The sequence below is a fragment of the Lonchura striata genome, chromosome 33 (genome assembly GCF_050655825.1).
Source record: "Lonchura striata isolate lonStrDom1 chromosome 33, ASM5065582v1, whole genome shotgun sequence".
NCBI classification, from domain to species: domain Eukaryota; kingdom Metazoa; phylum Chordata; class Aves; order Passeriformes; family Estrildidae; genus Lonchura; species Lonchura striata.
Genome location: NC_140735.1, coordinates 7,200,282 through 7,213,440, shown reverse-complemented (window position 1 = coordinate 7,213,440; position 13,159 = coordinate 7,200,282). Strand labels below are relative to the sequence as shown.

Sequence of the window (13,159 nt, the reverse complement as noted above, 5' to 3'; positions counted from 1 at the left end):
AAACCAGTCCAAACCAGTATAAACCAGTATAAACCAGTCGCTCCCAGTCCCTCCCAGTCCAAACCAGTATAACCCAGTATAACCCAGTATAAACCAGTCCAAACCAGTATAAACCAGTATAAACCAGTCCCTCCCAGTCCCTCCCAGTATAAACCAGTATAACCCAGTATAAACCAGTCCAAACCAGTATAAACCAGTATAAACCAGTCCCTCCCAGTCCCTCCCAGTATAAACCAGTATAACCCAGTATAAACCAGTCCAAACCAGTATAAACCAGTATAAACCAGTCCAAACCAGTCCAAACCAGTATAACCCAGTATAAACCAGTCCCACCTGTGCCACGGGCACGCCGTCCTGGCCGGGTTTGAACTGGGCGCGGTTGCAGAGCGTGATCACCTGGCTGAGCAGCGGCCACGAGGCCGAGCGCTGCTCGAAGGCCGCACCTGGCACAGGTGGGCACGGGTGAGACCAGGTGTGCCCAGGTGTGCCCAGGTGTGCCCCAGGTGTGCCCAGGTGTGTCCCAGGTGTGCCCAGGTATGTCCCAGGTGTGCCCAGGTGTGCTACAACTGCCCCCAGGTGTACCCAGGTGTGCCCAGGTGTGTCCCAGGTGTGCCCAGGTGTGCCCAGGTGTGCCCCAGGTGTGTTACAACTGCCCCCAGGTGCACCCAGGTGTGCCCAGGTGTGCCCAGGTACCCTCAGGTGTGTCCCAGGTGTGCCTGGGTGTGTCCCCAGCCCTCCCCAGGTGTGCCCAGGTGCCCCCAGGTGTGCCCAGGTACCCCCAGGTATGTCCCAGGTGTGCACAGAATCCCCTCAGGTGTGCTCAGGTCCCTTCCAGCTGCCCCCAGGTGTGCCCAGGTGGGACTCAGACCCCCCCCAGCTGTGCCCAGGTGTCTCCAGGTGCCCCCAGGTGCCCCCAGCTGTGCCCAGGCATCCCCAGGTATGTCCCTGGTTTGCCCAGGTGCCCCCAGGTGTGCCCAGGTGTCCCCAATTGTCCCCAGGTGCCCCCCAGGTGCCCGCAGGTGTGCCCAGGTACCCTCAGGTGTGCCCCCAGGTGTGCCCAGGTGCTCCCAGGTGTGCCCAGGTGCCCGCAGGTGTGCCCAGGTGTGCTCAGGTGTGCCCCCAGGTGTGCCCAGGTGCCCCCAGGTGTGCCCAGGTGCCCGCAGGTGTGCCCCCAGGTGTGCCCAGGTGTCCCCAGGTGCCCCCAGGTGCCCCCAGGTGTGCCCAGGTGCGCCCATCCCTCACCGGACTGGTCCTCGGTGGTGTCGGCGGCGAGCACCTGCCCGTCCAGCCACAGGTGGGCCACGGCCATGCGGTTCTGGGTGAGGGTCCCGGTCTTGTCGGAGCAGATGACCGAGGTGGAGCCCAGCGTCTCCACGGCCTCCAGGTTCTTCACCACGCAGCTGCGGCGCGCCAGGCGCTTGGCCGTCAGCGACAGGCACACCTGGCCAGGTGAGGGCACACCTGGCCAGGTGAGGGGCACCCCCGCAGGTGAGGGGTTTCTTCATCTGTCCCACCCTGACCCACTCAGGTTGTGGTGGGACCCCGTAAAGACGTCGGGGTTTTCACCTTGAGCTTCATAAAATCCTCATGGTGTCACCTGTGCCCAGGTGTTCTCACCTGCCAGGTGTTCCTCACCTGCCCCTTGACCTCCCACATTGTGGTGGGACCCCATAAAGACGTCGGGGTTTTCACCTTGAGCTTCATCAGTCCTGATGGTGTCACCTGTGCCCAGGTGTTCTCACCTGCCAGGTGTTCCTCACCTGCCCCTTGACCTTCCACATTGTGGTGGGACCCCATAAAGACGTCGGGGTTTTCACCTTGAGCTTCATAAAATCCTCATGGTATCACCTGTGCTCAGGTGTTCTCACCTGTCCTCACCTGTCCTCACCTGCCAGGTGTTCCCACCTGTCTCCTTGATCTCCCAAGTTCTGGTGGAGCCCACGAGGACCTCAAGACCTCCATGAAGACCCCTCAAACCCCTCAGAACTTTTGGTAGAACCCATAAAAACCTCAAACGTTCCTCCACAAGCTCCAACCCCTCCAGGTGTCCCCAGGTGTCTCCACCTGTCTCCCAGACCTTCCACATTGTGATGGAACCCATGAGGACCTCAAAAACCTTTGGTAGAACCCATAAAAACCTCAAACGTTCCTCCACAAGCTCCAACCCCTCCAGGTGTCCCCAGGTGTCTCCAGGTGTCTCCTTGACCTCCCACATTGTGGTGGAACCCACGAGGACCTCAAGACCTCCATGAAGACCCCTCAAACCCCCAGAACTTCTGGTAGAACCCATAAAAACCTCAAACGTTCCTCAACGCCTCCACAAACCCCAACCCCTCCAGGTGTCCCCAGGTGTCTCCACCTGTCTCCTTGACCTCCCACATTGTGGTGGAACCCATGAGGACCTCAGATCTTCCACAGCTTTTGGTGGAACCCATAAAAACCTCAAACGTTCCTCAACGCCTCCACAAACCCCAACGCCCACAGGTGTCCCCAGGTGTCCCCAGGTGCCACCTGCCCGTACCGTGACGGTGGCCAGCAGCCCCTCGGGCACGTAGGCCACCACGATGGCCATGAAGAGCTCCTCAAACCCCCAGACCTTTTGGTAGAACCCATAAAAACCTCAAACGTTCCTCAACGCCTCCACAAACCCCAACCCCTCCAGGTGTCCCCAGGTGTCTCCAGGTGTCTCCTTGACCTCCCACATTGTGATGGAACCCACGAGGACCTCAAGACCTCCATGAAGACCCCTCAAACCCCTCAGAACTTCTGGTAGAACCCATAAAAACCTCAAACGTTCCTCCACAAACCCCAACCCCTCCAGGTGTCCCCAGGTGTCTCCAGGTGTCTCCACCTGCCCCCACCTGTCTCCCAGACCTTCCACATTGTGATGGAACCCATGAGGACCTCAAAAACCTTTGGTAGAACCCATAAAAACCTCAAATGTTCCTCCACAAACCCCAACCCCCCAGGTGTCCCCAGGTGTCTCCACCTGTCTCCTTGACCTCCCACATTGTGATGGAACCCACGAGGACCTCAAGACCTCCATGAAGACCCCTCAAACCCCCAGAACTTCTGGTAGAACCCATAAAAACCTCAAACGTTCCTCAACGCCTCCACAAACCCCAACCCCTCCAGGTGTCCCCAGGTGTCTCCACCTGCCCCCACCTGTCTCCCAGACCTCCCACATTGTGATGGAACCCATGAGAACCTCAAAAACCTTTGGTAGAACCCATAAAAACCTCAAACGTTCCTCAACGCCTCCACAAACCCCAATGCCCACAGGTGTCCCCAGGTGTCCCCAGGTGCCACCTGCCCGTACCGTGACGGTGGCCAGCAGCCCCTCGGGCACGTAGGCCACCACGATGGCCATGAAGAAGACCATGGCGCGCAGCAGGGGGTAGCCGATGAGCATGGCCACCACGAAGAAGGTGGCGCCGAAGAAGACGGCCAGGCCGGCGATGATGTCCACGAAGTGCTCGATCTCCACCGCGATCGGCGTCTTCTCGTTCTCCACGCCCGAGGCCAGGCTGGCGATGCGCCCGATCACCGTGCGCTCGCCCGTGCCGATCACCAGCCCCGTGGCCGTACCTGCGCCCGCAGGTGAGGTGAGGCGAGGAGCACGGTGGGACACGGGGGGGACCGGGTGGGACCAGGTGTGCCCAAGTGTGACCCTGACCTCCAGGTGAGACCCAGGTGTGGCCCAGGTGGGACCCGGGTGGGACACGGGTGGGACCAGGTGGGACCCGGGGGGGACCAGGTGGGACCAGGTGGGACCCGGGGGGGACTCAGACCCTCCCAGGTGGGACCAGGTGGGACCCAGGTGTGCCCAGGTGGGACACGGGGGGGACCAGGTGGGACCAGGTGGGACCCGGGTGGGACCCAGTGGGACTCAGACCCTCCCAGGTGGGACCAGGTGGGACACGGGTGGGACCAGGTGTGCCCAGGTGGGACCCAGGTGGGACTCAGACCCTCCCAGGTGTGCCCAGGTGTGCCCAGGTGTGCCCAGGTGTGCCCAGGTGGGACCAGGTGGGACCAGGTGTGCCCAAGTGTGACCCTGACCTCCAGGTGAGACCCAGGTGTGCCCAGGTGGGACTCAGACCCCCCCAGGTGTGCCCAGGTGAGACCCAGACCCCCCCAGGTGCGCCCAGGTGCCCCAGGTGTGCCCAGGTGGGACTCAGACCGCCCCAGGTGTGCCCAGGTGGGACCCAGGTGTGCCCAGGTGTGCCCAGGTGGGACACAGACCCCCCCAGGTGCCCCAGGTGTGCCCAGGTGGGACCCAGGTGGGACCCAGGGTGCCCAGGTGTGCCCAGGTGGGACTCAGACCCCCCCCAGGTGCCCCAGGTGTGCCCAGGTGTGCCCAGGTGTGCCCAGGTGGGACCCAGACCCCCCCAGGTGCGCCCATGTGCCCCCAGGTGTGCCCAGGTGCGCCCAGGTGCCCCAGGTGTGCCCAGGTGCGCCCACCTTCCAGGCACATGGTGGAGAAGAAGGCGATGTTGCGCGTCTCCAGGTGCGACTCGTGGGTGCACTCAGGTGAGCGCGTCTGCGGCTCCGACTCCCCGGTCAGCGACGAGTTGTCCACCTGGGCGGGGCCCCGCCCGCGCCTCAGCGCCCAGGTGTGCCCAGGTGTGCCCGGGGGTGCCCAGGTGCATCCCCAGCAGCCCCCAGGTGTGCCCAGGTGTGCCCAGGTGTGCCCAGGTCCCCACCCAGCTCTCCCCAGGTGTGCCCAGGTACCCCCCAGGTGTGCCCAGGTGTGCCCAGGTGTGTTCCTATCCCTTTCAGGTGTGTTCCCAGGTGCCCCCAGGTACCCCCCAGGTGTGCCCAGGTGTGCCCAGGTGTGTTCCTATCCCTTTCAGGTGTGTTCCCAGGTGCCCCCAGGTGCCCCCAGGTGTGCCCAGGTGTGCTCTTATCCCTCTCAGGTGCCCCCAGGTGTGCCCAGGTGCGTTCCCAGGTGTGCCCAGGTGTATTTCTATCCCTCCCAGCTCCTCCCAGGTGTGCCAGGTGTGCCCAGGTGCCCCAGGTGTGTTCCCAGGTGCCCCCTGGTACCCCCAGGTGTGCCCAGGTATGTCCAGGTGCCCCCAGGTGTGCCCAGGTGTGTTCCTATCCCTCTCAGGTGTGCCCAGTTGTGCCCAGTTGCCCCCAGGTGTGCTCAGGTGTGTTCCTATCCCTCTCAGGTGTGCCCAGGTGTTCCCCCAGGTGTGCCCAGGTGCCCCCAGGTGTGCCCAGGTGTGCCCAGGTGCGCCCAGGTGCCCCCAGGTGTGCCCAGGTGCCCCCAGGTACCCCCAGGTGTGCCCCAAGGTGTGCCCAGGTGCGCCCAGGTGTGCCCAGGTGTGTTCCTATCCCTCTCAGGTGCCCCCAGGTGCCCCCAGGTGTGCCCAGGTGTGTTTCTATCCCTCTCAGCTATCCCCAGGTGCCCCCGGGTACCCCCAGGTGCCCCCAGGTGTGCCCAGGTGCCACCAGGTGCCCCTAGGTGTGTGCCCAGCTGCCCCCAGGTGTGCTCAGGTGTGTTCCCAGGTGCCCCCAGGTGCCCCCAGGTGTGCCCAGGTGTGTTCCTATCCCTCTCAGGTGTGCCCAGGTGCCCCCAGGTGTGCCCAGGTGCGCCCAGGTGTGCCCAGGTGTGTTCCTATCCCTCTCAGGTGCCCCCAGGTGTGCCCAGGTGTGTTCCTATCCCTCTCAGGTGCCCCCAGGTGTGCCCAGGTGTGCTCCTATCCCCCTCAGGTGCGCCCAGGTGCGCCCAGGTGCGCCCAGGTGCGCCCAGGTGCGCCCAGGTGCGCCCAGGTGCGCCCACCTTGCAGCCCTGCGCCGCCAGCACGCGGATGTCGGCCGGGACTCGGTCGCCGCCCTTGATCTCCACCAGGTCGCCGCGCACGAGCTCGGCCGCGTTCACCTGCAGCGTCTGCCCCGCCCGCACCACCGTGGCTTGCTGTGCGCCATGCAAATGAGGGTTCAGGTATGCAAATGAGGCGCCCCGGCATGCAAATGAGGGTTCAGGTATGCAAATGAGGCGCCCCGGCATGCAAATGAGGTCCCCCAGGTGAGAGAATGGGGACTCAGGTATGCAAATGAGGCACCCCGGGGGAGAGAATGGGGACTCAGGTATGCAAATGAGGCCCCCAGGTGAGAGAATGGGGACTCAGGTATGCAAATGAGGCACCCCGGGGAGAGAATGGGGACTCAGGTATGCAAATGAGGGGCCCGGCATGCAAATGAGGCACCCCAGGGGAGAGGATGGGGACTCAGGTATGCAAATGAAGGGCCCCACGGGAGAGAATGAGGACTCAGGTATGCAAATGAGGCACCCCGGCATGCAAATGAGGGTTCAGGTATGCAAATGAGGCACCCTGGGGAGAGGACGGGGACTCAGGTATGCAAATGAGGCACCCCGGCGTGCAAATGAGGCACGCCGGGGGAGAGAAGGGGACTCAGGTATGCAAATGAGGCACCCCGGCATGCAAATGAGGCACCCCGGGGAGAGGACGGGGACTCAGGTATGCAAATGAGGCACCCCGGGGGAGAGGACGGGGACTCAGGTATGCAAATGAGGCACCCCAGGGGAGAGGATGGGGACTCAGGTATGCAAATGAGTCCCCCAGGTGAGAGAATGGGGACTCATGTATGCAAATGAGGGCCCAGGTATGCAAATGAGGGGCCCGGCAGAGAGGACAGGGACTCAGGTATGCAAATGAGGGGCCCGGTATGCAAATGAGGCCCCCAGGTGATGGAATGGGGACTCAGGGTTCACACCCAGGCTCACACCCAGGTGTGCCCAGGTGTGCCCAGGTGTATCCCCAGGTGTGCCCAGGTATGCCCAGGTGTACCCAGGTGTGCCCAGGTATCCCCAGGTGTATCCCCAGGTGTGCCCAGGTGTGTGCCCAGGTGTGTGCCCAGGTGTGTGCCCAGGTGCGCCAGGTGTGCCCAGGTATCCCCAGGTGTGCCCAGCTGTGCCCAGCTGTGCCCAGGCGTGCCCAGGTGTATCCCCAGGTGCGCCAGGCCTGCCCAGGTGTGTGCCCAGGTGCGCCAGGTGTGCCCAGGTATGCCCAGGTGTATCCCAGGTGTGCCAGGTATGCCCAGGTGCGCCAGGTGTGCCCAGGTATCCCCAGGTGTATCCCCAGGTGTACCCAGGTGTGCCAGGCGTGCCCAGGTGTGTGCCCAGGTGTGCCAGGTGTGCCCAGGTGTATCCCCAGGTGTTCCAGGTGTGCCCAGGTGTGTGCCCAGGTGCGCCAGGTGTGCCCAGGTGTATCCCCAGGTGTTCCAGGCGTGCCCAGGTGTGTGCCCAGGTGCGCCAGGTGTGCCCAGGTGTATCCCCAGGTGCGCCAGGCCTGCCCAGGTGTGTGCCCAGGTGTATCCCCAGGTGTTCCAGGCGCGCCCAGGTGTGTGCCCAGGTGTATCCCCAGGTGCGCCAGGCCTGCCCAGGTGTGCGCCCAGGTGCGCCAGGTGCGCGCTCACCTGCGGGACCAGGCTGCGGAAGCTGGCGATGATGTTGGTGCTCTTGAACTCCTGGTAGTAGCCGAAGCAGCCGGTGACCACCACGACGGCCATGAGGGCCACGGCCAGGTACAGCTGCGCACAGGTGAGCCAGGTGAGCGCCCGGCCACGCCCAGGTGCGCCCAGGTGTGCCCAGGTGGGTTAGAGCTGCCCCCAGGTGCGCCCAGGTGGGTTAGAGCTGCCCACAGGTGTGCCCAGGTGTGCCCAGGTGGGTTAGAGCTGCCCCCAGGTGTGTCCAGGTGTGCCCAGGTGGGTTAGAGCTGCCCTCAGGTGTGCCCAGGTGTGCACAGGTGGGTTAGAGCTGCCCTCAGGTGTGCCCAGGTGTGCACAGGTGGGTTAGAGCTGCCCTCAGGTGTGCCCAGGTGTGCACAGGTGGGTTAGAGCTGCCCTCAGGTGTGCCCAGGTGTGCACAGGTGGGTTAGAGCTGCCCTCAGGTGTGCCCAGGTGTGCACAGGTGGGTTAGAGCTGCCCCCAGGTGTGCCCAGGTGGGTTAGAACTGCCTCCAGGTGTGCCCAGGTGGGTTAGAGCTGCCCCCAGGTGTGCACAGGTGTGCCCAGGTGGGTTAGAGCTGCCCCCAGGTGTGCCCAGGTGTGCCCAAGTGTGTTCTAACTGCCTTCAGGTGTGCCCAGGTATATCTCAGGTGTATCCCAAGTGCGGCCAGGTGCCCCCAGCTGTGCCCAGGTGTGCCCAGGTGTGCTATACCTGCCCTCAGGTGTATCTCAGGTGTATCCCAGGTGCCATCAGGTGCCTCCAAGTGTGCCCAGGTGTACTTTAACTGGCCCCAGGTGTGCCCAGGTGTGCCCAGGTGGGTTAGAGCTGCCCCCAGGTGTGTCCAGGTGTGCCCAGGTGTACTTTAACAGCCCCCAGGTGTGCCCAGGTGTATCCTAGGTGTATTCCAGGTGCGCCCTGGTGCCCAAACCCCAACATTTCCCCAATCTGCCTCAGTTTCCCTCCATTTTTTCCCCATTTTTCCCCCAATTTCCCCCTCCGGGTGCCCCCAGGTGTGCCCAGGTGCGCCCAGGTGTATCCCAGGTATATCCCAGGTGTGCCCAGGTGCCCCCAGGTGCGCCCTGGTGCCCAAACCCCAACATTTCCCCAATCTGCCTCAGTTTCCCTCCATTTTTCCCCGTTTTTCCCCAATCTGCCTCAGTTTCCCTCCGTTTTTCCCCATTTTCTCCCCATTTCTCCCCATTTTTTCCCCGTTTTTCCCCCTCCGGGTGCCCCCAGGTGTGCCCAGGTGCGCCCAGGTGTATTCCAGGTGCACCCTGGTGCCCAAACCCCAACATTTCCTCAATCTGCCTCAGTTTCCCTCCATTTTTTCCCATTTTCTCCCCATTTCTCCCCATTTTTTCCCTGTTTTTCCCCCTCCAGGTGCCCCCAGGTGTGCCCAGGTGTGCCCAGGTGTGCCCAGGTGTATCCCAGGTGTGTGACTCACGTTATCGGAGCTGCCTCGGTCGCCCTCGCCGCGCTGGACGCCGTAGGCGATCAGGCAGATACCCGCCCCGTGTGTGCCCAGGTGTGCCCAGGTGTGCCCAGGTGTGCCCAGGTGTACTTTAACAGCCCCCAGGTGTGCCCAGGTATATCCCAGGTGTGCCCAGGTGCCCCCAGGTGCACCCTGGTGCCCAAACCCCAACATTTCCCCAATCTGCCTCAGTTTCCCTCCGTTTTTCCCCATTTTCTCCCCATTTTTCCCCCGTTTTTCCCCCAGTTTCCCCCTCCGGGTGCCCCCAGGTGCGCCCAGGTGTGCCCAGGTGTATCCCAGGTGTGCCCAGGTGTGTGACTCACGTTATCGGAGCTGCCTCGGTCCCCCTCGCCGCGCTGGACGCCGTAGGCGATCAGGCAGATACCCGCCCCGTGTGTGCCCAGGTGTGCCCAGGTGTGCCCAGGTGTATCCCAGGTGTGCCCAGGTGTATCCCAGGTGCACCCAGGTGCCCCCAGGTGCGCCCTGGTGCCCAAACCCCAACATTTCCCCAATCTGCCTCAGTTTCCCTCCATTTTTCCCTGTTTTTCCCCAATCTGCCTCAGTTTCCCTCCGTTTTTCTCCATTTTTCCCCATTTTCTCCCCATTTTTTCCCCGTTTTTCCCCCAGTTTCCCCCTCCGGGTGCCCCCAGGTGTGCCCAGGTGTGCCCAGGTGTATCCCAGGTGTGCCCAGGTGTGCCCAGGTGTGCCCAGGTGTATCCCAGGTGTGCCCAGGTGTATCCTAGGTGTATTCCAGGTGCACCCTGGTGCCCAAACCCCAACATTTCCCCAATCTGCCTCAGTTTCCCTCCATTTTTCCCCCATTTCTCCCCATTTTCTCCCATTTTTTCCCCGTTTTTCCCCCTCCGGGTGCCCCCAGGTGTGCCCAGGTGTGCCCAGGTGTGTGACTCACGTTATCGGAGCTGCCTCGGTCGCCCTCGCCGCGCTGGACGCCGTAGGCGATCAGGCAGATGACCGCGGCCACCCACATCAGGCACTGCAGGCCTCCGGCCAGCTGCCGGCCGAAGCGGACGCAGCCCGGCGTGCCCCGCGGCGGCCGCAGCGCGTTGGGCCCGTCCCGCGCCAGCCGGGCGGCCGCCTCGGCCTCGGACAGGCCCTGCGGACAGCGGTCACTCAGTGGTCACTCAGTGGTCACTCAGTGGTCACTCAGTGGTCACTCAGTGGTCACTCAGTGGGCAGTGGTCACTCAGTGGTCACTCAGTGGTCACTCAGTGGTCATTGGTCACTCAGTGGTCACTCATTGGTCACTCAGTGGTCACTCAGTGGTCACTCAGTGGTCACTCAGTGGTCACTCAGTGGGCAGTGGTCACTCAGTGGTCATTGGTCACTCAGTGGTCACTCAGTGGTCACTCAGTGGTCATTGGGCCCGTCCCACGCCAGCCGGGCAGCCGCCTCGGCCTCGGACAGGCCCTGCGGACGGGGCAGTGGTCACTCAGTGGTCACTCAGTGGGCAGTCAATGGGCAGTGGTCACTCAGTGGTCACTCAGTGGTCACTCAGTGGTCACTCATGGTCACTCAGTGGTCACTCAGTGGGCAGTGGTCACTCAGTGGTCACTCAGTGGTCACTCAGTGGGCAGTGGTCACTCATGGTCACTCAGTGGTCACTCAGTGGTCACTCAGTGGTCAGTCAATGGTCAGTGGTCACTCAGTGGTCATTGGGCCCGTCCCGCACCAGCCGGGCGGCCGCCTCGGCCTCGGACAGGCCCTGCGGACAGCGGTCACTCATGGTCACTCAGTGGTCATTGGTCACTCATTGGTCACTCAGTGGTCACTCAGTGGTCATTGGGCCCGTCCTGCGCCAGCCGGGCGGCCGCCTCGGCCTCGGACAGGCCCTGCGGACAGTGGTCACTCAGTGGTCACTCATGGTCACTCAGTGGTCACTCAGTGGTCATTGGTCACTCAGTGGTCACTCAGTGGTCACTCAGTGGTCATTGGTCACTCAGTGGTCACTCGTGGTCACTCAGTGGTCACTCAGTGGTCAGTGGTCACTCAGTGGTCACTCAGTGGTCACTCAGGGTCACTCAGTGGTCACTCAGTGGTCACTCAGTGGTCAGTGGTCACTCAGTGGTCACTCAGTGGTCACTCAGTGGTCACTCAGGGTCACTCAGTGGTCACTCAGTGGTCACTCAGTGGTCAGTGGTCACTCAGGGTCACTCAGTGGTCACTCATGGTCACTCAGTGGTCACTCAGTGGTCATTGGGCCCGTCCCGCGCCAGCCGGGCGGCCGCCTCGGCCTCGGACAGGCCCTGCGGACGGGGCAGTGGTCACTCAGTGGTCACTCAGTGGGCAGTGGTCACTCAGGGTCACTCACTGGTCACTCAGTGGTCACTCAGTGGGCAGTGGTCATTGGTCACTCATGGTCACTCATTGGTCACTCACTGGTCACTCACTGGTCACTCATTGGTCACTCGTGGTCACTCGTGGTCACTCATTGGTCACTCGTGGTCACTCGTGGTCACTCGTGGTCACTCTCACCTTGGTGACGCTCGTGCCGTATTTGATCTCGAGCTCCTTCACGTCCAGTTTGTGATCGTCCTGCGGGCACCAGTACAGACCAGTAAAAACCAGTATGGACCAGTATGGACCAGTATGGACCAGTATGGACCAGTAAAAACCAGTATGGACCAGTATGGACCAGTATGGACCAGTATGGACCAGTATAAACCAGTAAAAACCAGTATGGACCAGTACAGACCAGTCCAAACCAGTAAAAACCAGTACGGACCAGTACAGACCAGTCCAAACCAGTAAAAACCAGTATGGACCAGTACAGACCAGTCCAAACCAGTAACCCCACCCCCCAAACCAGTATAAACCAGTGTAAACCAGTAACCCAAACCCCAAACCAGTATAAACCAGTCCCTCCCAGTTTAAACCATTATAAACCAGTATAAGCCTTTAACCCCATTCCCAAACCAGTTCCTCCCAGTCCGTCCCAGTAAAAACCAGTCCAGACCAGTAACGCGACCCCAAAACCAGTATGAACCAGTACAAACCAGTAACCCCAGTCCCTCCCAGTATAAACCACTACAAACCAGTACAAACCAGTCCCTCCCAGTCCCTCCCAGTCCCTCCCAGTATAAACCAGTACAAACCAGTACAAACCAGTCCCTCCCAGTTCCCTCCCAGTCCCCTCCCAGTCCCTCCCAGTCCCTCCCAGTTTATCCCAGTCCCTCCCAGTATAAACCAGTACAAACCAGTCCCTCCCAGTCCCTCCCAGTTCATCCCAGTGCCTCCCAGTTTATCCCAGTCCATCCCAGTTTATCCCAGTCCCTCTCAGTTCCCTCCCAGTCCTTCCCAGTCCCTCCCAGTCCAAACCAGTCCAAACCAGTCCAAACCAGTCCAAACCAGTATAAACCAGTATAAACCAGTTCCCTCCCAGCCCCTCCCAGTCCCTCCCAGTCCCTCCCAGTTCCCTCCCAGTTTATCCCAGTCCCTCCCAGTCCCTCCCAGTCCATCCCAGTTCCCTCCCAGTCCCTCCCAGTTCCCTCCCAGTCCCTCCCAGTTCCTCCCAGTCCCCTCCCAGTCCCTCCCAGTTCCCTCCCAGTTCCCTCCCAGTCCCTCCCAGTTCCCTCCCAGTCCCTCCCAGTCCAAACCAGTCCCTCCCAGTCCAAACCAGTCCAAACCAGTCCGCACCAGTTCCAGCTCCTGCTTCATCTCCTCCAGCCGCTCGCGCTCCTTGCGCCGGCCCCACCCGCGGGGGGAGGGGCGGAGCTCCAGGCCCTGGGGGGAGGGGCGGGGAGGGGGCGTGGCCTCGCCATCTCCCCCGGCCTTCCTCCCCCTCCTCCTCCTCCTCCTCCATCCCTCCATTTCCTTCCTCCCTCCCTCCTCTTCCTCTCCCCATCCTCCTCCTCCATCTCTCCTCCTCTTCCTCACTCTCTCCCCGACCTCCATCTCTCCTTCCTCCCTCCCCCTCCATCCCTCCTCTTCCTCCCTCTCTTTCCATTTCCTTCCTCCCTCTCTCCTCCTCCTCCTCCTCCTCCATTTCTCCCTCCCTCTCCCTCTCTCCCTCCTTCCTCCCTCTCTCTTCTTCCTCTCTCCATCCCGCTCAATCCTCCTCCCCCTCCATCCCTCCTCTTCCTCCCTCCATTCCTTCCTCCCTCTCTCCTCCTCCTCTTCCTCCCTCCCTCCCTCCTCCCTCCCCATCTCCCCTCAATCCTCCTCCCCCTCCCTCCCTCCTCTTCCTCCCTCCATTCC

The 13,159-nt window shown here is 62.1% G+C and overlaps 1 protein-coding gene across 1 annotated transcript in view; it reads right to left on the bottom strand.

Annotated features, from left to right (window-relative positions):
- The window catches only part of LOC110483038 (potassium-transporting ATPase alpha chain 1), a 38,879-nt gene extending 26,023 nt beyond the window's left edge, over positions 1-12,856 (bottom strand). The window contains exons 1-9 of the mRNA XM_085564533.1: positions 12,599-12,856; positions 11,438-11,497; positions 9,855-10,058; positions 7,444-7,557; positions 5,786-5,920; positions 4,462-4,579; positions 3,320-3,588; positions 1,243-1,441; positions 334-443 (exon numbers count right to left, since the gene is read on the bottom strand). Coding sequence (XP_085420659.1) covers positions 334-443; positions 1,243-1,441; positions 3,320-3,588; positions 4,462-4,579; positions 5,786-5,920; positions 7,444-7,557; positions 9,855-10,058; positions 11,438-11,497; positions 12,599-12,856 — 1,467 coding nt within the window. The remainder of the gene's footprint in view (positions 1-333; positions 444-1,242; positions 1,442-3,319; positions 3,589-4,461; positions 4,580-5,785; positions 5,921-7,443; positions 7,558-9,854; positions 10,059-11,437; positions 11,498-12,598) is intronic.
- Between the last annotated feature and the right edge of the window lie 303 nt (positions 12,857-13,159).